The 27,939-nt window shown below is 45.9% G+C and overlaps 1 protein-coding gene and 1 non-coding gene across 3 annotated transcripts; both read right to left on the bottom strand.

The window, feature by feature from the left end:
- Window positions 1–21: 21 nt before the first annotated feature.
- Window positions 22–27,869, bottom strand: THSD1 (thrombospondin type 1 domain containing 1). Of its 2 annotated transcripts, NM_001014967.1 has the most exon segments (5): window positions 26–1,638; window positions 6,934–7,092; window positions 20,164–21,126; window positions 24,590–24,728; window positions 27,774–27,852. In NM_001014967.1, coding segments are annotated over 4 exon segments (2,550 nt in total). In that variant the 5' UTR covers window positions 24,648–24,728; window positions 27,774–27,852; the 3' UTR covers window positions 26–268.
- On the bottom strand, window positions 3,082–3,213 carry LOC112449168 (U8 small nucleolar RNA). The gene has a single exon (XR_003037656.1). It is a non-coding gene; the product is annotated as a U8 small nucleolar RNA (small nucleolar RNA).
- Window positions 27,870–27,939: the final 70 nt, after the last annotated feature.

Genomic DNA, 27,939 nt, shown 5'->3' with positions numbered 1-27,939 from the left:
CACATGAGAGACCAAGCCCTGTTTTGCTCTTGTTTAAATTTTATTATCATAGTTAGTAGTGATAAGCTGACATAAACAGGCTAAGGAAGGGGAAACGTTTGAGATAAATAACTTCTTATGAACTGAAACACACGTGCACACTTGTGAGTTACCACCTCGCCCACATCCTGCCCTGCTGTACTGAAGAGTCCACAGAACACTGTAAGCAGCCGATCCCTGGATCTGGGCCCAGGACCCCGCTGTGGGAAGTCTCCGGGGTGATGTCAGGCTAGATAACCAGCTTCTCCACACTCAGCGTACTTGTGGTTTCATCCTCTTCATTTGACCCAAAGTATCCCGGGAGATCCAGCATCCGCTGCTCTGCCTCGGTGAGGCCGAAGGACGTATTGTCGTAGAAGGCGAACTCCGGGTGGGCGGGGAAGCTCTGACACTTGTCTTTTCTGCCCTGAGAAGGACTCAGAGGGCTGACCCTCTGGTAACCATCTTTGGGCGCCGGCGGGGAAGGCTGCTTCCTTGAGACACTCCTGTGACTGGGGGACGGCCCCCTCCGAGCCCGGGGAGGCTCCGGTCTCTCACCTGCCCCCACGAATCCGGCCTGGCGATCCCCCAGGTCCGGTTTTCTTGGGGGCGGTCCCAGGGAGTGGGGTTTGGGGAGAGGGCTTAAGGGACCACTGGCCCCCGCTGCCCCTGGGCCATGGTCCCGTTTCTCCGGGAACAGGGCAGTGCCTCGACTCGGAGGCCGGCCTCGTTCTCCGGCCTGGTCCCAGGTCCGGGCCCTGGGGCCATGGGCGGGGGTCGGCCGAGGGGTCAGTGTGGACAGGCTCCTCTCCCGGAACGGCCGGGCCTGCCTGGCCTCATGGAAGCTCGCCGTCCTGCGGAAGTGGGATCCCCGGGAGTGGCTCCTCACCTGCGACTTGCGGAGGAGGGTCTGGCTGGGGCTGACGGCGCAGCTGGCCGCCGAGAATGGATGGTCCAGCCGGGAGGGGGGCCTGTCTCCAGCACCCACGGTGGGGGGGTGCTCCAGGAACGGGGATTTGATCCGAAACTTGCCAGCCGCAGCTTCCTCGGGGCTCTCGGACCCTCCGGGGGATGCTGCTGCTGCTGCTGCGGCGGTGGCGGCGGCATCGATGGCCGTGTCCGTCAGGGGGCTCTGGGACACGTGGTACACCTTGGTGGTCTCCGTCAGGCCTTTCTTCTTCATCTCCTTCAGCTGCTGCTGGGCCAGGCGGTAGCTGAACAGGGGTGGGATGATCTTCTGGGCGTTGGCCTGGAAGCTCTCGCTCCCCGAGGCCTCGTCATCGGGGGGTGCTGGCACGCTCCGCCGGTAGGTCAGCGGGATGCCTGGGTCCCCGGGGCTCCCCGCCGGCCCATCACCCGCATCCGAGAAGCTGCCGCGCGGCTCGCTCAGCTCACAGATGTTCTCCTCGTCGGAGTTCTTCCGGCAGCCCGGCCCGTGCAGCGAGTTGTGGCGGGCGGGCGTGCTGCACTTGGGGGCGCGGCCCAGCTTCCGCCAGAGCGTGATGAGCACGGTGGCCACGATGATGAACAGGCACAGGGATATGCCAGTGACCGTCACGACGTTGTTGGACTTCACGGGAGCCTGGGGCTGGAGAGGAGATGGGCTGGATGGTTGGAAAGCTACCAAAAAAAAAAAAAAAAAGAACAAATGCATCCTCTGGTATGGTTCTCTCTGCATGGGTCTAAGGTCTCTGGGTGGCTTGCTCTAATTATCTAGCAGTTAAAGTGAAATAAACAAGGACTAGGACTTCTGGTCGTGCATATTTCTACAGACAACTTAAGTCAAACGGAAAAAGAGAGACTGGTAGAAAGAAGTGCGGTGACCAGATGGGCCACATCAGGGTGACTCCTGGGCACATTCAGTGTCTGCTGACACTTGAACCCAAATTTCTACATAGAAGCCTCAGGAGGAGCGTTTCAAGGTAAAAAAATCAAGGTTTTTCACTTAAGGTAAGGTAAATAAGGGCTTCCCCGATGGCTCAGTGGTAAAGAATCTGTGTGCAGTGCAAGAGACTTAGGAGATGTGGGTTCAATCCCTAAGTGAGGAAGATCCCCTGGAGGAGGAAACGGCAACCCACTCCAGTATTCTTGCCTGAAAAACTCCTTGGACAGAGGAGCCTGGTGGGCTATAGTCCAAAGGGTTGCAGAGAGTTGGACACAACTGAGCACTGGGCTGCGGCTGCGGCTGTTAAGTTGCTTCAGTTGTGTCCGACTCTGTGCAACCCCATAGATGGCAGCCCACTAGGCTCCCCCATCCCTGGGATTCTCCAGGCAAGACCACTGGAGTGGGTTGCCATTTCCTTCTCCAATGCATGAAAGTAAAAAGTGAAAGTGAAGTCGCTCAGTCGTGTCTGACTCTTTGCGACCCCATGGACTGCAGCCTACCAGGCTCCTCCGTCCATGGGATTTTCCAGGCAAGAGTACTGGAGTGGGGTGCCATCGCCTTCTCCGCAACTGAGCACTAGAGAGAGGTGAACATGGGATATCGACAGTTAAATGTACCTTTGAGATGAATGTTGGAAAATTTTCAGTAACACTTGAAGTGCAAAGTAATTTAGGCAGGTTGCAGCTACATGTGCACATCTCAAGAGAAATTAGTAGGTGAAAATAGGTCTTTTGGCAATATATTACAACTCAATTTTTCTCTCCCGTGTCCGGGAACTGCCTTTCCTAGGTACTGGAGCCTCTGTTTTCCCACTTCTGCTTTCTTAGCTCTCTTATCTCCTCCCTCCCTTCCATGTGGTGCTGATTTTCCTCCTTCTTCCCTGGTCTCTCAGTCTGGTGTGTCCCACGGTCATCAGAATGTTTCACCAAGACTCAGACGCCACTTGGGACCTCAGCCTGTACTGCCGCTAAAGTACCCAGGAACCTGAGACCACCCAGTTCCACCCGGCAGGACCTCTCTTTCAACTCTTAGGCCACTGTCCATCATTTAAGCCCTTCCAGTCACCTGTTCCCTCTTTTTTTTTAAACTAATTAATGTGGCGTGCTGTGATTCATGGGGTCGCAAAGAGTCGGATACGACTGAGCGACTGAACTGAACTGGACTGAGTTAATGTATGTATCAGGAGCAATCAGGGTCTTGCAAGTCGTGATCATGCAGAGCCATTAATCATGAATCATGCGAGCTCCAATCACCACATTCTATTCTGCCCTCCAAAAGGGGGAACAGGTAAGGATTAGCCTACCAGATGATTTTTTAAATTTATTTTTAATTGGAGGGTAATTGCTTCACCACAACGCTGTGCTGGTTTTGTCCGGTGTCTCTCTTCCCCAGTCTTACCCCCAGCTCCGTGAGTCATCTCCTGGACCCATCCCCAATGCTCCCCTCCCCTTTCCACTGCACCCTATGAGACACCTATAGCCAAAGACCTCACCATCCAGAAACTTTCCACAAAACACTGTTTGTCTCCTTGTCTGACCTGAGGATGGGCCCTCCCGCAGGGCACAGCCTCCTCCACCCACTCTTGGGTGGGAGCTTTGTTAGCAGAGCCAGCAGCAGGGCGTGTCCCTCAGCCTCCTCATCCCTGGCTGACATCTCAACCAACTCTTTCACCTCCGTGTACAAGTTCTACTCTTCTGATGCCCATGTCCATCCACCCAGACACCCCGCTACCTCTCCTCAACTCTTGTCATCTCCCCACTTCCAGGCAGTCATCAGTCAGCGGTACCCAGGTCCAGTCTCCCTCACCATCCCAGAGCTGGGACCCATCCATGCAGTTGGCAGCAACAGAATCCTAAGTTTCATCGGGATGCTCCCCTCTCCACGCTTGCCACATCCAGACTTGGTAAATCCTCTCCTCTGCATCCCACTGCCTTGGGTCACTGACAAACTCTTTTAACAGGCCTCCCTGCAGCCATTCCTGCCCCTTCTGATTTCTACTCCACACTGCAGCAGAAAGAGCCCTCTACAGCACAGGTCCAATCTTTCAAGGGCCCTCAGGATCTGGCTTGTCCAGCCTCAGTGTGTATGTGTGTGTGTGTGTGTGTGTTTTGCAACACTATGCGGCTTACAACATCTTAGTTCCCTGACCAGGGATTGAACCCAGGCCCTTGGCAGTGAAAGCACTGAGTCCTAACCACTGGACTGCCAGGGAATCCCCCTGTCCAGCCTCATTTTTATCCCTCCTTCCTGACACTGTCCTCCAGCCACATCAAACTGTTGTCAGTTCTCTGGGTTTCTTAAGGTGCCCATCATTTGCCGAGCTTTCATCATTGCTCCCTTTGCTAAAACTCCCCTTCTCACCTAGTTCACCAGGTGACACTTATTCAGCTTTCAAACTTCAGCTCCCGTATCACTTCTTCCATGAACAGAGGTGTTCCTAGCCTGGATTGTCGCCAAGTATCCATAGCAAGCTGTGGATATCTTCTATTGTACTGGACGCTACACCTGCTTAGCACACCCGTGTCTGCTAAGTTACTATATCATACGCCCCTTCCAGACAGAGAGACATGGCTTACCTATATATTTCCAACTCCAGTCAATAACTGGCACAGAGCTGGTACTCAATCAATGTTATATTCAGTAATTGATTCATTATTTTAAAGGTAGTAACAAAATGTTCAACATCCCATCTGATGGAATGTGGGTACATGGCAACTGGATCCACCCACTGCTGCGGCGAACAAGAAGGGCCAAATTAATGTAGAACCTCACTTAGACCTTGGCATAAAAACATCCTTTCAAAACCAAACAGAACTCTAGACTTTCAAACAAGTGAAAACAGTTGCATGATGAAAGACGTGTTTCCTGGATGATCAGGTCTTCGTCTGCAGACATGATCGGCTGCCCCGTCAGTGGCAAACGTACATGACAGACCTCTTAGCTGTCACCTTGGACTCTGGTTGGAATCCTTTAAAACCACAGCTGGAGAAAAGCCCCAGAGGTGCTGACCTCACCCATCTCTGCCTCATCTCGTCTTTCCCTGAAGTGAAGGAGAGCTTCCTGATGCTAAGCAGCCTGCAAACAGGTCTTTACACTTTGAAGGAGTGGAAAACAGCCTAAACCGCAAACAGAAACACTTGGGAGAAATGATCATTTTTATCCACATGAGCATTTATCTGAGGACCACTGACAGTAGAAGCAGGGGTGTCTGTAACACTTACCCTTTTTGCTAATTTATAATGCACAAATTTCTAGTTCCCACCCAGGATTAAAGAGATTAAGATGCCAAAACATGAAATAATACCACAGCCGCAAAAACGGACTGCTAATTCCAGGATGCTTTTAGAAAGCTAGACTGACCTGTAATATATAGACGCAAAGTATTCAAGTTAGGGAGCTTAGGGTGAGGCCAGATCTAGTCCCTTGCTTTCTAGCTCTATGGTCTTGGGCAGGTGGCTTATCCTTTCTCTGCTACAAAGTTCATACCGGTATATGGAGATAACGATGGACCGACTTTATACATGCAAGGCACTTTAAAAAAATGCCTGGCAGCACCAAGCTCTCAAAATCTGAGCCCAGCATAAGAATCCTTGTCTTGTAGAATTTTTATGAGTTTTGAGTGAGACATGTAGTAAATGGTTGATATTGCTGTCATTGCTAAAGGTGCAGTAGAAGTCAGGGGCAGTTGATTTTTACTTCATTTGAGTATCATGGAACTCTAGATGGAATAGCTTAACACAGCATGCCCTCCCAGAATGAAAAGCAAGAAGTTACACACAAGGAAGGAGCTATGGAGAGTAAGGGGACTTATAAAGCAAAGGATAGATGCAGAAGAAAGCCTTAGAAGACAGTATGAAACACAACTGGAGAAACAGATTTGGGGTGGGGCCCAGAGCTGATGAAAGAGGAGGGGAAAGCTGGGGCCTGGGAGGAGAGCCTGTGTCTGAAGCTGTAATAGGAAAATCACAGAAGAGAGAATGGCCTTAGGATGCTGGAATAAAGGGAACAAGGCCTACAGCACGGGCTGCAAAGACCAGACAGCAGGATTTTGGAAGGTCACAGGTGGGGACACTGGTCAAGGTACTGCCAGATGCTGGTGGTTTGCTCAACAAGGTGCTCTGAGATCAAACACAGAAAACATCGAACTCCTCCAGGTCCCAAAGGGACAGGAACCGGGGGATGGTTTTCAACCTGGAGTTGGAGAATGGAAGAAGTCAGGACTGGAGAGGGGCCTCACCTAAGGGTCAGGACCAGAGCAAAGGCTGGTCAACTAAATGGAGAGCTGGCTGTGTCTCAGATGGGGGATAGTGTGTGCAAAGAGCAAAGATTCCCTTTTACTGTAACCTGTGGGAAATGAATGGGATTCAGCTCCATAAGCTGCGGCAAACCCAGCTGAGTGACCTGAGCACCCCACCACAGACCATCTACATCAAGTCCTCACTGAGCACCTGCTGGTGTGGGCCTTCGAGATGCTCAGGAGGATGAAGGACGGGCTAGTCTCCAGGTGATGGTAACGTGAAATGCCCCACCTTCTCTTCCTGGGCAGGGGAGTAAAGAATAAATATAGGGCCCTTCAGGGGATAAGGCAGGGCGTCTTGCCCCATTTTGGACAATTGATCTATATGGTTCCCTGGGACTTCTTGGAGATGAGGAGGAGAAAAACAATTTTTTAATGTTTCCCCACAGTTTTGATGGAGAGAAGTTAAAGGAGAGAGAAACAGCAAGAAATCTTGGAAAGAAATGATCATCCCTCCCATTTTTTGCATTTTTAAAAATGATTTTGTATGTCTGAACCTTTCATTTAGACCAATGTCCTTGTCATGTTCCCATTTTTGACAGTGTTAAGTCCCCGGTCATCTTGCTGGCAAGCCAGCCCCAGTGTAGACACACTGAGGGGCACAGAGTCCGTACAGTCAGCAGCAGCAACAATGCAGTTAAGTCCACTCCTGAACTCAGACTGGCGACTGCCAGGCAGGCCTGAGTGCAGCAGCCCCTCCAGGAGAGGCTCGGGCGGGAGGATGGATACCTACCAGCACAGTCCTCCAGGGAACACGGGGAGGTCTCCGAGGACATTCCGGGGCAGCCAGGTCGGGAGGGGGAGGAGGTCAGGCACACGCGGCGACGCTCTCTGACACCGTCCCCGCACGAGGCGCTACACTGACTCCACGGCTGCCACAGCCCCCAAGTTTCTGCAAGGACACCGGCCAGGCTTTTAATACTAACTCACTTGGAGAATCAGAATGTCAGCACACCCAAAGGAAGCGGCAAAACTCAAATCTCAGGCCACGAAAAGTCAGTAACGTGGAACATTCCTAAAGATGGGCAAAGCTGGAATACTGCTGCTACCCTTACGAAAAGGAAAGTGACAATGTGAGTAGCTCACTTGTGTCTGACTCTGTGCGACCCCATGTGCCCACCAGGCTCCTCTGTCCCTGGGATCCTCCAGGCAAGAACACTGGAGTGGGTGGCCATTCCCTTCTCCAGAGGATCTTCCCGACCCAGAGATCAAACCCAAGTTCTCCTGCATTGCAGGCGGATTCTTTACCATCTGAGTCACCAAGGAAGCCTGTATAATTTATAAAATAGCAACCATTCTAGAACCCATCAGACAGCAAAGGTCACAGGACAACCAAATGGCCTGAATTACAAGTAAAGACAGACTCCTCCAAGGAAAGTCAGGATGCAAACATTATTTCCTGGGGCAGACGCCAGGCCTCACACAAGCTGGTGAAAAGAAGTCATCTAAAAATGTAATGAAGGGGCTTCCCAGTTGGCTCAGTGGTGAAGAATCCACCTGCCAATGCAGGGTACATGGGTTTGATCCCTGGTCTGGGAAGATCCCACACTAGGCCTGTGAGCCACGACTACTGAGCCCACGTGCTGTAACTACTGAAGCCCGCACGCCCGAGAACCCGTGCTCCACAAGAGAAACCACTACAGTGAGAAGCCCAAGCAGAGCTTACCGCCATTGGAGAAGGTCCACACGCAGCAACGAAGACCCAGCAGGGCCGTAAATTAATTAATTAAATTAAAAAAAAAAAAGTAACAAACTATCAGAGGCCTGGTGAAGGCTAATACGGAACCCCTGGGAGCCACACTACCCACGGGAGATTTATACCCACTGGCAGGCTCTTTGCCACCGAGCTCATCAGACGTTCACAAGGAGGTCTGAGGGTAGGTTCAAGACCTGAGAGAGCCTCCCTGAGGTGGAGGCCAAGGAGGGGAGGAGCAGCTTGTGGGAAAGACACAGACAGACCTCATCCAGATCCTCCTCTCCATCTGTCATCAAGAGCCCCAACCAGTAGGGACAGGCCGGGAAACCCCGTCACTCTAAGAGCACCAGCTGAGACCTAGTGCTGCCAAGGAATGGAAGAAGAAGAGAAAGCTTCACCCTTAGAGAGGAGACCCAGGGCCGAGACTAATACGGAGCATCTACCACTGGTGAGGGGCGGCATCATCACAAAGACCCCACGTGGTGATAACATTAAACACAAATAATCTAAAGACCAACTAAAAGACAAAGACTGTGAGGTTGGATAAAAAAGCATAACCCAGGGACTTCCTGGTGGTCCAGTGGTTAAGATTCCACGCTTTCACTGCAGGGGGCACGAGTTCAATCCCTGATCAGAGAACTAAGACACCTGCATGCTGCCCAGCGTGGCCAAAAAAAAAATGACACAACTATATGCTGTTTAAAAGAAACACACTTGAAGTATAAATACAGAAACAGGTTCAAAGTAAGAGGATAGAAGTTATACTTCATAAACATTAATGAAAAGAAAACTCAGTGGCTACATTAATATCAGACAAAGTAGACTGCAGAACAAGGAGTATTAGAAAGAAAGTGAAGTTGCTCAGTCGTGTCCAACTCTTTGCAACCCCATGGACTGTAGCCTACCAGGCTTCTCCGTCCATGGGATTTTCCAGGCAAGAGTACCGGAGTGGGATGCCATTTCCTTCTCCAGGGGCTCTTCCCAACCCAGGGATCAAACCTGGGTGTTCCGCATTGGAGGCAGATGCTTTTTACCCTCTGAGCCACCAGGGAAGCCTAGACTGCAGAACAAGGAGTATTACCAGGGACGAAGAGAGATGTTTACATAATGATAAAAGGGTCAATTCAGCAAGGAGACCTAACAACCCTAAATAGGGATACACCGAACACCAGAGGGCTTGCAAAAAGTCAAGATATCTGAGTGATTGAGCACGCATGCACTAACTTCAGAGCTTCAAAATACATACAGAACACATCCAATGCAGTCATTATTGATTGGCAAATGCAACCTTCTTCCCCAAGCATATATGTAATCACTGCCAGATAGAATAATTGAATAACCCCCTATAAATAATTATCCTACGTCCCTTCTCTATCAACACCCATCCAATCCCAAGATCTATCAGGTCATGCCCACACTAGGCACCAAAACATCCTGTGCATAAAAGTCTCTCTTCATCATTACAGACAAAAACTCATCATGCAGTCAAGGGTCTACAAAGCACTACAAAAACATAAGGAGAACATGCAGGGCAGATACATTCTCAGGAGAGCCAAGTGGTGCAATCCTTGGATGAGTCATGGAATATGAGTTCTTTACGGCAATTAAAAGTCTTGGATTTTCACAAGAGTGGGAGCATTACAAACCAGTATCCTGGACCAATGTCAAGTGAGGTGTGGTAATTATGTTCCATCCAGAGTTCCAACTGAACACAATATTGGTTCTGTGTCTCCCAGATTCACACTGCAGCTCCTCAAATGGCTGAACAACAAGCCAGCTTTGTCCTCGAGCTTCAGAGCTGTTCAGACACTAAGCTTCCAGTGCTTATAAAGCTTTGGGAAGCTCCTAGTAAGTCTCTCTGAGCTAAAGTACTGTGATTTATTTCTGAAAAATCTGGGAATTCCACTATTGTGACCTCTAAATGGCAAATTAAGTCAATGTATAGTTTATCCTTCTCTTGTGCTTGTATTTAAGACTACAAAAGGTAGACTACAAAAGCCAAGAATCCTTTTGTTATTCTTTCTTAACTCTTCTACTTTATATGCGCTGTTTTCATTTTTAATCTCTAAGTCCCCTCCGACTCTTTTGGGACGCTATGGACTTGTAGCCTGCCAGGATCCTCTGTCCACGGGATTTCCAGTCAAGGACACTGGAGTAGGTTGCCATTCCCTTCTCCAGGGTATCTTCCCAAACCAGGAATCAAACCCAAATCTCTTGTACTGGCAGGCAGATTCTTTACCATTAAGCCACCAGGGAAGCCAACCCTTTATATTACATAGATATTATTTAAATATATAGTCATATGTCAAACCAAAAACAAAAATTCCATTAGTAGGAACCAGAAAAAAAAAATCAAAGTTCTGGTAAAAGCATGAATCTTAATGTCAAAAATCTCATTATGAAATGTGCTTTTTTCCTTTGAAAGTAAAATCATGACCGGTAGGATCATTAGCCATTAGAAAAAAATAAACATTTAAACTAAGTTTTAGTTCTTAAACTTCTAAACCAAATTAATCGAACAGAAAATAAGAGAAATCACTCAAAGCAATAAACAAATTTAATCAGGCAAAATTTTTAATGCCTTAAATAACTCTATCTGTTCCCTAAAGATTTCTGTTAACACTGAAGAAAATACTTAGCAAAATGGGGACTGACTGGATAGCTATAATAAACGTGGTAGAAATGAAGAGTAAGATGACCAATTTTCTAAATAGTCTTCCTTCATGAATGACAGGCTGTTTGTTTTGTCCTGTTTAGATGTCCGTACATCATACTACATAGCAAACCTGTTTGGCCAGGATAAATGCTTTACAGGCCACTCTATAGGATATTAAATCTGAATGAGCAAAATGTGTTCAGAATAGGAAAAGGGAGATTTGTTTCCACTTCAAGCATATTTGAAGAGTAGGAAATCTTCACATTTGCAAGACATTTTGTCGAGTCTAATGTAACGAAACAAAACATGCTTATAAGAAAATTCAAGAGACTTTAGTGAGTAGCTAAGAGCAGCCGTGGGAGAAAAGACTCTTGGGTCAGCAGTTCAGATTTTCTGAGCCTGACACAGGCTCATTCACATGAGACCACGCATGCTCATACCTGGGCCAGTGGGTTCCCAAGTGGGTAAGATGTCTTCAAGAGGGGGAGGGCAGCACAAGATGAACCAATGAAGTGAGGAGGAAAATACTGGAACTTTTTTTCAAAGAGTTTCCTATTACTTAATATCCAGATTGATAGATGACTGTATGGTAGGCAGCATGTAATATCGGTAATATAGCAAATGCTGGACTGCCCTGGTGGTCCAGTGGTTAAGAATCTACCTGCCAATACAGGGGTCATGGGTTCGATCCTTGGTCCAGGAAGATTCCACATGCCACAGGGCAACTAAGCCTGTGTCACACAATTACTGAGGCTGCACCCTAGAGCCTGTGCTCCGCAAGAGGGAAGCCGCTGCAGTGAGAAGCCTGTGCACTGCAACTAGAGAGCAGCCCCTACGTGCCACAACTAGAGAAAGTCTGCACGTAGCAATGAAGACCCAGCACAGCCAAAAAGAAAGTGCTCAAGCCAGTCTAATCACCAGCAGTTTTTAAGCCATCAACCTAACCTTTCTATGCCTCCCTTTCTTTACCTATACAGTTGACAATAAAATAAACCTAACTCATACAATTATTGTAAGGATTAAATGGGCTAATATTCATAAAGCACCCAAAACAGCTCTTGGTGCCAAGTAATCACTGTATAAATGTGATTATGCCAAATGGTCAAATAGGGCATGTCAGCTATTCTTAAAAAATCCCAAAGGAAGAGCAGGAGTTCCGCCAAGTGGAAGGGTTTACTGGTTCCTTCATTGTCAGAGAACTGCAGAGTATTTAAGCATCTAAGGGCCTGCTTATATTAAATCATATTTTCCAGTTTTAGGTAAACTAACTGGATGAGTAGTTTAAAAAGATTCTGGCAAAGAATTAAAGATGAAACAGTAATTAAGCACCTGCAAATAAACAACAATAACAGGAGGACAGTACTCCTGTTCTTGACAAAAGCTCTTGTCCAGTCACCCTGGGAATGAAAAATAAGACCAACTAACCAATCAGAGAAAGAAGAAGATAGGCAACAGACTTAAATTATCAAGAAAACTATGTGCTGAATATTTACAATTTTTACTTGTCAAAAACACTGTGTGACTCTGAATTTATACCCTCTATCAGTAATTCTCAATTTAGCCCTAAATATATGTATTACATATATATTTGCCTTGAGAAACAGGATCCATTATCCCTTATCTGACACCATTGGGGCAGATGAGCACAGAATTCAGAATTTCTCAATTTAGATTTTTGCATATTACTGCAGCACCTGTGCCTGATATTACTAACACTCCTCTCACAGCATCTCATAACCACACATATAACATTTCTACAGAGAAACTCATAAACGTTCACACTAAGTAGGATAAATGAAGATCGCAAATAATCATTTTTGACATTATCCTGTTCCTGTAAATTAGTATGTACATGTTTAAGGTCCTAAGACATATTTGGAAAAACAGACAAACATATCAAACACATTTTCCCTTTTCAAAAGGAACTAATGGGAAATTCATTGTGCATCAGTGAGTCACAGCTCACGGTGGGTTCAGTGAGGGGCGGGGAGGGTTCCTGAATGATGCCATTTGGCAACAAGGACAGTCTTTACTTGTCAGAGCCAGCAATTTAAAAGGAAAGGGAAAAGAACTTGATTTATTCATTAACTTTTATACTAGAAACACAAAGGCACCGAGTTTCCGTCACTAGCATAAATTTCATCGACCAGCCAAGCAAAGCCCTGCTGGGTGGCCACACACAAGAGAGAGAATCTGAGGTTTCCAGGATCGTTTAGCCCCTCAAGGTTCTCCTTCCAGCCCTAATGCCTGATTGTGTCTAGTGGCTGCAGCCCCAGAGGGAACCCTGAGCACCCTCAGCCTGGACACAGAGCTCTACTCCCTGTTCTGCCCACCCCCGACCCCAGGGTCTTCCCTCTGCTGCTGGGAGGGACTCAGTCTTTAGACACCAGTGGAGGAGTCAGCGGGAAGCCCCACAGCTGGGAGAACGAACCAACACGGAGACCTCCTGCTCCCAAGGTCTTTCATCAAGTGGCCTGAACTCCTCTGCCTGGCCATGGTTTGTTTCCATTGTGTGTGTGCTCAGTCGCTCAGTCGTGTCCAACTCTTTGCAACCCCATGGACTGCAGCCCAGCCTCCTCTGTCTGTGGGATTTCCCAAGCAAGAATACTGGAATGGGTTGCCGTTTCCTTCTCCCCTGACCCAGGGATTGAACCCGAGTCTCTTATGTTTCCTGCAATGGCAGGCAGGTTCTTTACCACTAGGGCCACCTGGGAAGCCCTTGCTTCCATTAAATTCAGTCAATTAAAATTTTTTTTCCTCTCTTAGCAACTTCTTTTGAAATGGCAACCACATCTTGAATGATTAAATTAATGTAATTGTTTTTCCACTGACACCTAGCTGAGACCTGTCATATCAGAGTACAACTTTCCCTTTACTAAATATGTACTGAGCACCTGTTAATGTGCCAGGTATATGAAGTGGGCCAAACAAAGATCATAAATAGCTTCATGGCAGCACAAGTCGGCTTTTGTCGCCAAATGAGCTTATGTAATCTGGAGTTCAGGGAGGTGTAGAAATGTGGGATAAAGACTGAACAAGCAGTGACCGAGGGATAAATGCCATGAAGGAGGGTCTAAGAATGCTGCGCCAGTTTATACCAGGGAGTTTACCGAGCCTGGGATCGAGGAAGAGTAACCAGGAGGAGACTTGGGGGATGGGTTAATGTAACCAAGTGAAGGTGGGCAGAGAGGTACCCAGTCTCCAGCCCATGGATGGGGACTGTAGGGGGTGGGGGGCAGCTGGCCACGGAGGGAGCATGGATGCTCATCCTCATAGGCGAGGTGTTAAGTGAGGTGACTGACAAGTTTTAAGCAAGAGAATAGCCCTCAGTCGACCTGAATTTTCAATAATCCCTGGCTGCCTTGAGAGAATGAAGGGGACGAGGGAAAAACAATTAGGGATCTATTAAAAGAGCCCAAGTGGGGGGCTTCCCAGATGGTGCTAGTGGTAAAGAACCCGCCTCCCAGTGCAGGAGATGAGATGTGGGTTCGATCCCGGGGTGGGGAAAATCCCCTGGAGGAGGGCATGGCAACCCACTCCAGCATTCTTGCCTGGAGAATCCCATGGACAGAGGAGCCTGGCGGGCTACAGCCCATGGGGTCACAGGGTTGGACAGGATGGAAGCACCTGAGCACACACACACTGGGAACTAAGATCCCACAAGCCGCACAGCACAGCCAAAAACAGAGTCCAGCGGGGAGATGATGGAGGCTTAAAGCAAGGGGTGTCGGTGGAAATGAAGAGACACGGAGAGATTCAGGGATTCTTTGAAGAGACAAAATCCATAGGACCTAGTGATTAGTTCATAGGAGGTGAAGAAGAGGAAGGCTCCTGAGTTTGGGGTTCAAATAATGAAATGGTGGAGTCTCGTACTGAGGAGCAGTGTTGGGGGGTAAGCTGATGAGTCCAATTCCTCGCTGCTTTTGAGGGGCCTGGAAGACATCTGGGGACAACAGCTGTTCAGCTCTTGGATGCAGGTGAGAGACGCTAGCCTGGAGCCATCAGCAACAGGACAGCAATCACCTAGCAACTGTGAGAAGAATGAAAAAACGCAGAGGTTCCAATAGAAGATGCAGAAGGCCAAACAGAAGACTCAGAAGTCCAAGGCTTAAGGGATGCGATGGGTGTAGAACAGGCTGGCAAAGGAAGGAAAGCCAGGGAGGTAGGAGGCAAACAAGGCGAGTGTGATGTCACAGAATCAAGGTCAACGAAGACACCGACGAGAAGCATCCCAGGTTTGGGAACCTAGAAGTCATTCACTGGCTGCTTTAATGAGAGCATTTGCAGGGCAGGCGTGAGAGACAGGAGTGGGCTGCAAAGTGAACGGGGGTGAGGAAGTAAACCCCAAAGTACAGGTGCCTTTTTCAAGACCCAGGGCTACACAAGGAAGACGAGAGAAAGACGGTGTGTTCTGGGGAGAATGCAGAGGCGAGGGGCAAGTTTGTTTTGTTCTCAGATGAGACGACTAAGGACATCTCAAAGTGGATGCGGATGAGCCAGTAAAGAAGGGACAGTTAGAGACAGAGGAGAGGAGGGTAATCATGATTAACAGAAGGTTCCGGAGACAGCAGAGGGGCTGGGATCCCCAGGGCAGGGGAGGGCTGACCTCGCACTGGAGGAATGACGCTGCTTCTCTGGGGACAGCAAAGGAGAGGACAGGACGGCTGCCTGCAGGCTTATGGGGATCTCGGTAGGTGAGTGAGAAGGCACACCCCTGATGGCTTCCAGCTGCTCTGTGTGTCTGCGTGAGCTCCGGGTGTGAGGCAGGGGTGGGCGTGAGGACAGGGGAGGGCCAACAGAGCAGAGCAGAACAGCAGGGGCGTGAGCAGGAGGGGCTGGTACGCTGGGTCCAGCAGGAGAGGAGGCACGTGCACCCCTAGTGGCCCTGCTCCGCCTGGGTGCAGAGGGCAGCGGCAGGGGCATCAGGACAACGAGGCAGGGGCGTTTGGGGTATTGGTAGAGGAGTTGTCAAAGGAACAGGCTGCAGAACGTAAGCTAGAGAGGTAACCACAAGCAGGGACGCGCCAGTGGTAGGGACGGAGTCACAAGCATCCCTCAGGAGAAGTAAGCACAACTGGAGCAAGAAACACGTGGGGCACCGAAGATCCTCAGAGGCCTGGGCCATCAGGGGGCACAGGGCCTAGTGGGAAAGTAGATAAGGGAATGTGTATGTATCAGGAACATTTCTGCTGGATTAACCTCTTGCCAAGACCAGGCCTGCACCCAGGAAAAGGGAAAGAAATGCAAAGAGGAGCCTGGGGCCTGGGTGGAACCATAATAACCCTACTTCTTTGTGCAAAGAATTAAGAATCTGAAGACGTTTCTAGAAATCTGGCTGTGAACTCTCACTAAAGAAGCATCATTCTTATAACAAGGGACTCATGACAGCAAAGAGACAACCTTGAAGACACTTTCTAGAAGAAACACAACATTACTCACTACAATTTGGGATTTAGCTGTGAATCCTGACTTGCCATATGATGTAGTAACATAATATTTAAATACATACAAAAGGATGAAACTAGAACATTCTCTAAAACCATACACAAAAACAAACTCAAAATGGATTAAAGACCTAAATGTAAGACAGGCTACTGTAAAATGCTTAGAGGAAAATACAGGCAGAACACTCTTTGATATAAATTTCAGTAATATCTTTTTGGATCCAGCTCCTAGTGTAGTGAAAATATAAACAAAAATAAACAAATGGGACCCAATTAAGCTTAAAAGCTTTTTCACAGCAAAGGAAACCATAAACAAAATGAAAAACAACCCACAGAATGGGAGAAAATATTTGCAAATGAAGCAACTGACTCCAAAATATACAAATCACTCATGTAGCTCAATATTAAACAAACAACCCAATCAAAAAAGTGGGCAGAAGATCAAAATAGACATTTCTCCGAGGAAGACATAGAGATAACCAATAAACACATGAAAAGATGCTCAATATCACTAATTATTAGAGAAACGCATACCTAAACTTCAATGAGGTTATCACTTCACACCTGTCAGAATGGTTATCATCAAAAAATCTACAAATAATAAATGCTGGAGAGGGTGCAGGGAAATCCTCCTACACTGTTGGTGGAAACATAAATTAGTACAACCACTAGGGAGAACTGTATGGAGATTCCTTAAAAAACTAAAACTAGAACTACCATGTGACCCAGCAATCACACCCCAGGGCATGTATCTGGAGCAAACTATAATTCAAAAGATATATGCACCCCTAAGTTCATGCAGTACTATTCACAACAGCCAAGACATGAAAGCAACCTAAATGTCCATCAACAGAGAGATGAATAAAAAGATGTGCTCATGTAAACCAGCCAGTTCTAAAGAAAATAAACCCTGAATACTCATTGGAAGGACTGATGCTGAAGTTGAAGCTCGGATACTTTGGCCACCTGATGCAAAGAGCCAACTCACTAGAAAAGACCCTGATTCTGGGAATGACTGAAGGTAAAAGGAGAAGGCAGCAGAGGTTGAGATGGTTGGATAGCATCACCAATTCAACGGACATGAACTCGGGCAATCTCTGGGAAATAAGTGAGAGACAGAGAGCCCTGGTGTGCTGCAGTCCATGGGGTCACAAAGAGTTGGACATGACTTAGTGACTGAACAACAGCAACAGTATATATACAATGGAATACTACTCAGCCGCAAAAAAAGAATGACATAATGCCATTTGCAGCAACATGGACGGACCTAGAAATTATCATCCTAAGCAAACTAAATCCAGAGAAAGACAAGCATCATATAATCTCACTTATATGTGGAATCTAAAAAAAATGATACAAATAAACTTACTTACAAAGCAGAAAACAGACCTACCAACTTTTAAAACAAACTTATGGTTACTAAAGTGGAAAGGTGGCAGGAGGATAAATTAGAAGGTTGGGATTAACATGTACACACTATATATAAAAAAGATGATCAATAAGAACCTACTGCATAGCACAGGGAACTCAGTATTCTTTAATAACCTGTATGGGAAAAGAATCTGAAAAAGAATAGAGATAAACATACATACATAGCTGATTTATTTTGCTGTACACCTGAACCTAACACAATATTGTAAATCAGCTATCCAATATAAAATAAAAGGACAAACATACCTAAAAAATAAAATACAGTGTAGTAATAGCTGAAGTTTATCAGTGCTTCCTACATGCCAGGCACCATGCTAAGAAATGTACACACTGATTTTCCTTAATTCTCACAACTCTCCGAGGCAGATACTCTTATTATCCCCATTTTATTGATGGGGAAGCTGAGACCTACAGCAGTTAGCAGTGAGCTGGGTATGCTTTCCAATATTTTTCATTTTTCAGATAAGGATGTTAACATCATTTGGAACATTACGAGGAGTGAACCATAAAAATGATGGCAGTTGATAGAACATTCAGGTATGACCTAAATTAAATCCCTTATGACTATACAGTGGAAGTGAGAAATAGATTTAAGGGACTAGATCTGATAGATAAAGTGCCTGATGAACTATGGACGGAGGTTTGTGACACTGTACAGGAGACAGGGATCAAGACCATCCCCAAGAAAAAGAAATGAAAAAAAGCAAAATGGCTGTCTGAGGAGGCCTTACAAATAGAGAAGAAAAGCAAAAAAAGCAAAAAAAAAAAAAAGAAGCAAAAAGCAAAGGAGAAAAGGAAAGATATACCCATTTGAATGCAGAGTTCCAAAGAACAGCATGGAGAGATAAGAAAGCCTTCCTCAGCGATCAATACAAAGAAATAGAGGAAAACAACAGAATGGGAAAGACTAGAGATCTCTTCAAGAAAATTAGAGATACTAAGGGAACATTTCATGAAAAGATGGGCGCAATAAAGGACAGAAATGGTATGGACCTAACAGAAGCAGAAGATATTAAGAGGTGGCAAGAATACACAGAAGAACTGTACAAAAAAGATCTTCAAGACGTAGATAATCACGAAGGTGTGATCACTTGCACTCACCTAGAGCCAGACATCCTGGAATGTGAAGTCAAGTGGGCCTTAGGAAGCATCACTATGAACAAAGCTAGTGGAGGTGATGGAATTCCAGTTGACTTATTTCAAATCTTAAAAGATGATGCCGTGAAACTACTGCACTCAATATGTATGTCAGCAAATTTGGAAAACTCAGCAGTGATCACAGGACTGGAAAAGGTCAGTTTTCATTCCAACCCCAAAGAAAGGCAATGCCAAAGAATGCTCAAACTACCACACAATTGCACTCATCTCACACACTAGTAAAGTAATGCTCAAAATTCTCTAAGCCAGGCTTCAGCAATACTCGTGAACCGTGAACTTCCAGATGTTCAAGCTGGTTTTAGAAAAGGCAGAGGAACCAGAGATCAAATTGCCAACATCCGTTGGATCATCGAAAAAGCAAGAGTTCCAGAAAAACATCTATTTTTGTTTTATTGACTATGCCAAAGCCTTTGGCTGTGTGGATTACAATAAACTGTGGAAAATTCTGATAGAGATGGGAATACCAGACCACCTGACCTGCATCTTGAGAAACCTGTATGTAGGTCAGGAAGCAACAGTTAGACCTCGACATGGAACAAGAGACTGGTTCCAAATCAGAAAAGGAGCACGTCAAGCCTGTATATTGTCACCCTGCTTATTTAACTTCTATGCAGAGTACATCATGAGAAACGCTGGACTGGAAGAAGCACAAGCTGGAATCAAGATTGCCGGGAGAAATATCAATAACCTCAGATATGCAGATGACACCATCCTTATGGCAGAAAGTGAAGAAGAACTAAAGAGCCTCTTGATGAAAGTGAAAGAGGAGAGTGAAAGAGCTAGCTTAAAGCTCAGCATTCAGAAAACGAAGATCATGGCATCCGGTCCCATCACTTCACGGCAAATAGATGGGGAAACAGTGGAAACAGTGGCTGACTTTATTTTTCTGGGCTCCAAAATCACTGCAGATGGTGACTGCAGCCATGAAATTAGAAGACACTTACTCCTTGGAAGGAAAGTTATGACCAACCTAGATAGCATATTAAAAAGCAGAGACATTACTTTGCCAACAAAGGTCCGTCTAGTCAAGGCTATGGTTTTTCCAGTAGTCATGTATGGATGTGAGAGTTGGACTATAAAGAAAGCTGAGTGCAGAAGAATTGATGCTTTTGAACTGTGGTGTTGGAGAAGACTCTTGTAAGTCCCTTGGACTGCAAGGAGATCCAACTAGTCCATCCTAAAGGAGATCAGTCCTGAGTGTTCATTGGAAGCACTGATGTTGAAGCTGAAACTCCAATACTTTGGCCACCTGATGTGAAGAGCTGACTCATTTGAAAAGACCATGATGCTAGGAAAGATTGAGGGCAGGAGGAGAAGGGGATGACGGAGGATGAGATGGTTGGATGCCATCACTGACACAATGGACATGGGTTTGCGTGGACTCTGGGAATTGGTGGTGATGGACAGAGAGGCCTGGAGTGCTATGGTTCATGGGGTTGCAGAGTCGGACATGACTGAGCACCTGTACTGAAGTTCATAGAAAATCAAGTTCATCTAATTTCAAAAGAATAATTTTGATTGCATGAAGATACCAATTTCATTAAAAGAAAAAAACGGTTTTAAAATCGCAATACCAACCTATACTTCTCCGAATTAGCATGCACTCCTTCTCCTTTGCAGAAAACTGGCTTTGGCTTGAAACGCCGAAGTCAAAGCAGTATTTATTCCTCCCCATGTCAAACAAAGTGCAGTTGAATACTGTTCTCCTCTCTCCCAAGGCCAGGCTGTTTTCAGCCAGCCGATTGGTCCTCTCCCCGGGGAGTCTGGGGGCTTCCTTGAAGACGGCGATCACCCCTTGGACGAAGATGCAAGGTGGAGGCAGCACCGTGACCTCCACCCCGGCCTCGCAGGTGAGCTCCGGCTCCATCACCAGTTTGTACCCAAATTTCTGGGCCAGGTCAATGGGGCCTGTGGACATAATGACGGAGTCTCGGCCCAGCAGCTTCAGCACCACGGTGACCGTGACATAGGCTTCCGGCCCCACAGGGGGGCAATCGAACTCAACCCACTGGCCTTGAGCGAGCTCCACCCTCTTGCTGGCCCTAATCTCCAGCGGCAGGGCCTGACCCGCCCTCGCCTCCGGGAGGCTGTTGGTGAAGGTGACCTCCAACAAGATGTCGGGCTTGTCCCCGGGGAACGGGCACAGTGGTTGACTGGTGAAAAGGCCCACCTGGAAGGTGCCTTCGGCCGCCATGGACGTCCTGCTCAGGTCAACGTGGAAGACGGGCCATTCCACCTTGAGAAAGGCGCTCCTCTCCCTCGGGGGGACCGGGAGGCTGCTGTTTGTCGCTTCCCGGGTCATCACGAACCAGTAGTCGCCTGCCTCCTTGAAGTAGAAGCACTCAAACTCGAGGGTCCCCTGGGACTGGTTGGTCAGGAGGTATTTGGTGGTAAGAGTCTGGTTGGAGCTGGCCTCCACCAGCAGGACAGAGACATTCCTCAGCGTCCCGTTGGCACCATGGAAATCCACCGTCACTGTGCTGTTGCTTAGTGCTACATGGCCCGGCTCCCCCAGCACGAGATGCTCAGCCTCTCCAAGAACTGAAAGGAAATGGTCATAGTGAGTTTTAAAAAGGGACATCTGAGCGGCAGTACTGATGACATCGATGAAAACAGCATTTTAGACACAGGAGAAGTTTGAACTGAGCAAAGGATGACATAAAATGATGTTGAGTGCTAACCCTGGGAGCTGAGCCCTGAGCCTCTTCCATTCTAAAATGGCTCAGGTCCTTCATCTCCATCTTTCATGATTCTCATTCAAAATAACGAATGGATACTCTGAATTCTCAGCAGTCAACAATGGAATCTATCCGTGAAGAAAACCTAATAAGGCAAGAGTAACAGTTGACAATTCTCATGATAAAAATCCAACACTTCACTTTGCTCACTTTAGTCATACTGTAGTATTTAGGTATTTGCAGGAAATAGGTTTACAGTGAGGGCTTCCCCAGTGGTAAAGAATCCATCTGCAATGCTGGAGACACAGGAGGTGCAGGTTTGATTCCTGGGTCAGGAAGATCCCCTGGAGGAGGGCATGGCTACCCACTCCAGCACTCTTGACTGGAGAATCACATGGACAGAGGAGCCTGGCGGGCTACAGTCCATAGGGTTGCCAAGAGTCGGACATGACTGAAGTGACTTAGCATGTGCATGCACACACACACACACACATCCACAAATTTACGGTGAAGTGAAAGAAAGCCTGATTTAAATGGCAGAATATGAAGTACTCTAGATTACTTAACATGGACGATTCTAAATATACAGTTGATGCTTGAACAACACGGGTTTGAACTGCAAGGGTCCACTTACGCCCAGATTTGTTCCAACAATAAATAGTAACTAGATGATCTGCGGTTGGCTGAATCTGCAAATGCAAACAGCAGTTATGGATGGCCAACTATTAGTTATATCAGGATTTTCCACTGTGCAGAGGATCAGACTCCTTAAACCCCACGTTGTCCAATGATCAGCTGTACCTGTAAGTTACTGCTTTCTGACATTCAAGACAAGTGTGTGAGTATTTTTACCAATAAAGAAACTGCCTTTCATTTGTATAAGGCAGAAATTTTTAGATGAATAAGAAATGTTGACATTCTATCCTACATGGATTAATCCAGGGGACAGAGTGAATATTCATGGAATAGCTAAGCATGTCCTTGGTGATTTTAATGACATTATAGTAACAGGCCTAGACAAGATAGATGACTACTAGCCCAAAAGTATCACTTAGTTTAGGATAATCATATCTTTTTTTAAAAAAGAGACCCACTGGAGCAGCTGAAGTAAAAAGCAGAAAGAACACAGACACACAAGAATCCTTGTTTCTATTTTGAACCCTATCCAAATACATACCAAAAGAGACGGAATTTGGCAATACAACAATCAACTGGCCTGTGGCTAGGGTAAGAAGCATTCTAGATTTAAGAAAGTGCAGTGCCCTTTGGTTTGAAAAACAACATGTGTAAGTAGGAATTTGTAAGTCTTCTTATATATACATGATAATAAAATATATTAATATAATAACAATAATTACATATGTCATATATGCCCAAAGGACCTCACTGTGTTGTCTGGGCTGGTAGTCCTTAAATACATTCAATCTATAGCAGAGACTGACATAGTATTGTAAATCAACTATACATCAATACAAAATAAATTAAATTCACTTGGCTATACAGCAGAAAACAATCAACACTGTAAATCAACAATACGCCAATAAAATTTTTTTAAAAAAAGAAAAAGTAGACTATTCAAGGATATTAAAAAATGAAGTTATTTTTATTAGAATCAGCACATGAAATACTGTCACATGTGGGTTTGTTTTGATCGCCTCAGCACTTCACTCATTTCTTATTTAAGATAAGGGGAAATAAAATGTATAAAACTCGGATAGATCTGGACACTTGAAAGACCATAATAGTTTTTTTTTTCATCAACATACAAATTGAGGAATACTCCCTGTTGGATGAAGGTGACTCAGGGTTAAGGAAGGCGGTCACTTTTGATGCAGCTTCTGTGCGGGTTCAGAGCTGACCTCCAGTGCTCACTGCAGCCCAAGGAAGGAGTAAGGACTGAGAACAAAGCTTGTATTCATTTGCATCCGATGGGGCAGAATGGTTCTGTGATGCATTTTTAGACTGAGAAGCACACCACACTTAGTTAATTAATGAAAACCTATTGTCAAGGATACGGTTACCACAGAGGCAGATCAGATTCTAATTTGCTGGGCAGCTAGTCAATGAAAGAGACACACATGTCCCTTTGGAAATGGACAGGAAAGAGACAACTGATGAATCTCAACAGCAGCAGAAAGAAGGTGTGTACTGAACAGGGAACTTGGCTGCTTTACACTTGAACTCTAGTTTCTACAGGCAAGAATATATTCTCATTTAGAAAACTACAATTGGTCATACCATAAACTGACTACTACAGTTCAGTTTTCTCCATTCATTCATTTCCTCTCTCCCATTCCTTTAAAGGAACTGGTGTCTCAATATAAACATATGGATTTCAAAAGAAATCTAACTGGTAATGGTCTGTTTTGATCAATTTCAAATGGAGAAGGGGATAAAACCCCACATATATGAAAATACCTCCATTTTTAGTAGCAGCCTTTGCACTCAACTTTTATGCTTTATTTTCTGCTCAATCAACTTTTTTATGTGCCGGTAAAATATTCTGTTCTCAACAATAACAAACATCCTTGCAGACTATTTAAAGAGAAATTTTTGATGTCTTTATCTTTATGAAACAAAGTACCCTTTTATAGTTTTTTGTATAAGGCTGTTAGATGCAGAGCAATGTTTTCCCCAGTGGCTCAGTGGTAAAGAATCTACCTGCAATGCAGGAGACGCAAATTCGATCCCTGGGTTGGGAAGATCCCCTGGAGAAGGAAATAGCAACCCACTCCAGAATTCTTGCCTGGAGAATCCCATGGACAGAGGAGTCTGGTAGGCTACAGTCCATGGGGTTGCACAGAGTCAGATACAACTGAAGCAACTGAGCATACACGAGTATGCACAAAAGACTTTAAAAGAAATGAATCCCAGGGACCTCCCTGGCGGTCAAGCAGTTAAGACTCAGTGTTTCCACTGCAGGGGGTGTGGGTTCAATCCGTGGTTGGGGAACTAAGATCCCACATGCTTTGAGACACAGTGAAAACAAAACAATAAACAAAAATAAAACTAAAAAACAGTACACACACAAATGTATAATACCGAAACACTAGGAAATCAAAGTGAGGGCAACATGTTTGTCTCCAACTTGTGAAATGTGAGTTTAAAAAAAAAAAAAACTTTAAAATATATTTTAAATGAAATTTGATTTAATAATGCAGAACCTTAAGAGAACCTAGGGTTGCAAGAATCATGGTTTAAAAGGCACTGAACTGGAGTCCCTGCCCTGCCTCCTTCATAGAGAGGCATCAACATTCATGCATTTAAAAACCTCCCATTTCTGTTTCTTCACTGAGCCCCACAGCATAAGTACACTCAACACTTACCATAGTCACAGAGCACCACCAGCAATAGATTTGAAAAGTCTTTCAACGTTTGTTTCATTCTGATCAGCAAAATCCCAGGTCTTTGGTCTCCTCATGTCCTTTCTCACATCCGAATTGTGGAGTCTTCTTTCAAAAACACCTGCAAGGAGAACCGCAAAGAAATACTGGCTCTGTTCAATGTGATTCATAAAATAGTAACCCTGAGATGACAAGACTATTCTAAGAAGTCAGACTTCCTAGTTAATACTGAGAAGAAAACAGGAAGGACATTACTATTGCCCCCAGGGAAATGATCGGTCATTATACACGTTCCTTTCCTTTCATTATAGCTCACCTGCTAAGAACATTTAGGTCTGCCCACAGCAAGACTTTCTCTGCAAAACTCCATGTCTTTTACCTTTATAGCAGACCCTTACGTGGACAGTTGGTTGCTCTCTGCTTAATTTTATTGAAGCTCATAGCCAACCTTGATAATATATCTTCGCACATTTATATGCATGGCATAGAAGGCTAACCAACTGACTAACATTTTGCCAAATTTTTGCATCTGTTGTGTAGACCCTCCCTGCTTCCACAAATGGACTTATATTAACATTGTCTGTCTTACACAATTGGTGTGTTATCTGGATTGCTCCATTTCTTAATGCCTAGGAGCTATATCAAAATTATTAAGCCTTAAAAAAAAAAAGGTACTCAGATTATTGCAATTAAATGTGAACTTCATGTGGCCCTGACTTCCCTTGGTTAGGGCATTCTAAAGACAAAACAGCTATCATCTTTGGCAGCCTTCCAATACTTGTTGCTGCTGGCTGGCATGCATCAGGAGATGTATGATTTCAGGCAGCAATCTTCCCAGACCACCTAGGAGGGCAGGGAAGACCTTGATGGCCCGTGGTTCAGAATGATTTGTGAGAAGTGGCACTTTGATATAAACACACTATTACACAACAGAATGAAATGCAGGGCATTTAAGAGCCAGTTTTTTTCATACTTGAGTCTAGGAAACTATTGGATACTAAACATTACCAAATAGATATTTTTCTTAATGTCTACATTCCCCCCTATTGTGCACAGTTAATCTAGTTTTAGTAAGTTTTTAAAAAGCATATTATATTCAAAATATATGTATGTCACATCCCTTCAGATAAGGCAGGAATTAAGGGAATTAAGAAGACTGATTGAAATAATCAGAAATTTGGTGGAAAGGAAACAGGTCTGTCTCTATTATCTTTCTCTCTGTAGGAGCTGGTTGAGCAAAAGGAAATGCTGAACTTCCTCAAGAAGCAGAGATATAAAGTGTAATTATGCAGACAATTAGGGCTCTCGCCCTCTCCAAAAACAACCAAAAAAGAAAATTCAGTTTTGTTGGAATAAGGCATAGATTTGACCCAATCCTTTCCTTTAACATGAATTGGGAAACCTGGCCAAAGACAGCAGATGAGCATCACCGCATCTCTGGGGCAAGCGTGGGCACACAGGGCAATTAAAATGCTTCCTTTAAGTCACTGATACTCAGTAACCCAGGTAAGAAGAAACAAGCAATCTCTGGCCCCCAAAAGTGGAACTGACTCCTCCCAAATTGCTTGTTTCCACATGACAAACAGGCTTCCTTGGTGGCTCAGATGGTAAAGAATCCACTGGCAATGCAAGAGACCTGGGTTTGATTCCTGGGTTGGCAAGATCCCCTGGAGAAAGGAATGGCTACCCACTACAGTCTTCTTGCCTGGGAAATCCTATGGACAGAGGAGCCTGGCGGGCTAGTTCACTGGGTCCCAAAGAATCGGCCGGCAACTGAGCAACTAACACTTCACTTCACCATGCCATGACAAACATTTTCAAAGAAGTTCTTAACCACAACTGATTTTCTGATTATAACACATTTTCTTTCTTATGAAAAAGATCAGTAAAACGGGATAGTGATAATCAATATTTAGAGCTATATGGAAATGGAATTATAAAATAATCCAGGCTATCTGAAACCAGGCTGTTTTATTTTATAAAACATAATATGGTTTGCATACTATGGATTTTTAAAAAATACTCTCAAGCTTTTGAAAATAAATCCCGATTTTTTCATTAATATGAAGATGTTAACAGAGCACCCCAGAATATCATGGAATGATGGGTTTAAAAAAGCATTACTTTTTTTTTTTTTTTTTAAAGAAAACAGCGAGCTTCTTTAATTTGTTTTAAACCTTGCTTATTTTCTTTCAACAGGTGTTCCCAATACCATGACTGGCTACTTACAGTGTTTGGCTTGATAATCGTTTTTTGAGAAAATAAGAACGTGTGCATCCTTTATACAGATTTAAAGAAAAAAAACTTATGTAGAGCATTCACATACAGAAATGTTTAGAGACATTCTAAACATAGCAGCTACAGGGTAGGGGCATATTCTCAGTGGCTAATGACATGACGCAGAACTCCGATCCCAGTACTTTGCTGAAATCTGCTAAGATAAACGCTTATCTGCCCCCCTAGGGCGTCTTCAGAACTCAGAAAAAGACACTGAATTACGCTGAGGTTCATGAGACCAATGACTTAGGAAAGAATAAAAGGAAAAGTGATTCTATCCCTTCTGACAAACGTGCACACGCTCGTGTGTACGTCTAATGATATTTATTAAAAGGAAATCCCTAAACTCCAGCAGGGTGCATTTATGTATTCGTCCGAGTCGGCGGTGCCTGGTCGCCGCGTCCACCCAGCTTTTCCCAGGCCCGCAAGTCAAGGTCACGCTTGGAAATCTAAGGCGGCCGGTGTCCTCAGCCCAAAGTCCTCCTAAAACCGCACGTATCTCATACTGCTTGTATCCCAGAAAGGATTTCTTTCTGGAAAGACGCAAGCCAGTTCTGAAACGCAGAATATCCCAGACGCTGATTTTCAAGGGTCCCAAACTGTCCGGACTTAACGCCCATCTATCTGCGGTCAGCCTGGGTTCCTCGGCCACGCCTGCGCCAGGTGCAGGTTGAAGTCGGGACTCGGAGAGGCGGAGACGACACTTTTTATCGCGCGTCCCCGGGGCTCAGCCCCGGGGAGCCAGGGTCGCGGACTGGGTGCATGGAGGGGGCAGTACCGTCCACCTGCGCGTTCCGGCGGCGGGGAGTTGGGCAGCAAGGTGCCAGGAGCCTCCGGGAACCCCGCGGCGAGGGCGCACCCCAGGTCGCTACCGGAAGGTCCCGCTTACCTCTGGGATGGCCGGCGGGACGGCGAGGCGGGCGGAGGGCGAGCGACTTCACGGGCGGCGAGGTAGCTGGCGGAGCATCCCGCGTCCCGGGACTGTGCCCGGGGCAGCCGCGCCGCTCCCGCAGCCCCGCCCGGGACCGCCCCCGACGGCGCGGGGAGGGCGGCAC

This window comes from Bos taurus, chromosome 12 (assembly GCF_002263795.3).
Source record: "Bos taurus isolate L1 Dominette 01449 registration number 42190680 breed Hereford chromosome 12, ARS-UCD2.0, whole genome shotgun sequence".
NCBI lineage: Eukaryota > Metazoa > Chordata > Mammalia > Artiodactyla > Bovidae > Bos > Bos taurus.
This window is presented reverse-complemented; position numbering and strand designations above follow the sequence as displayed.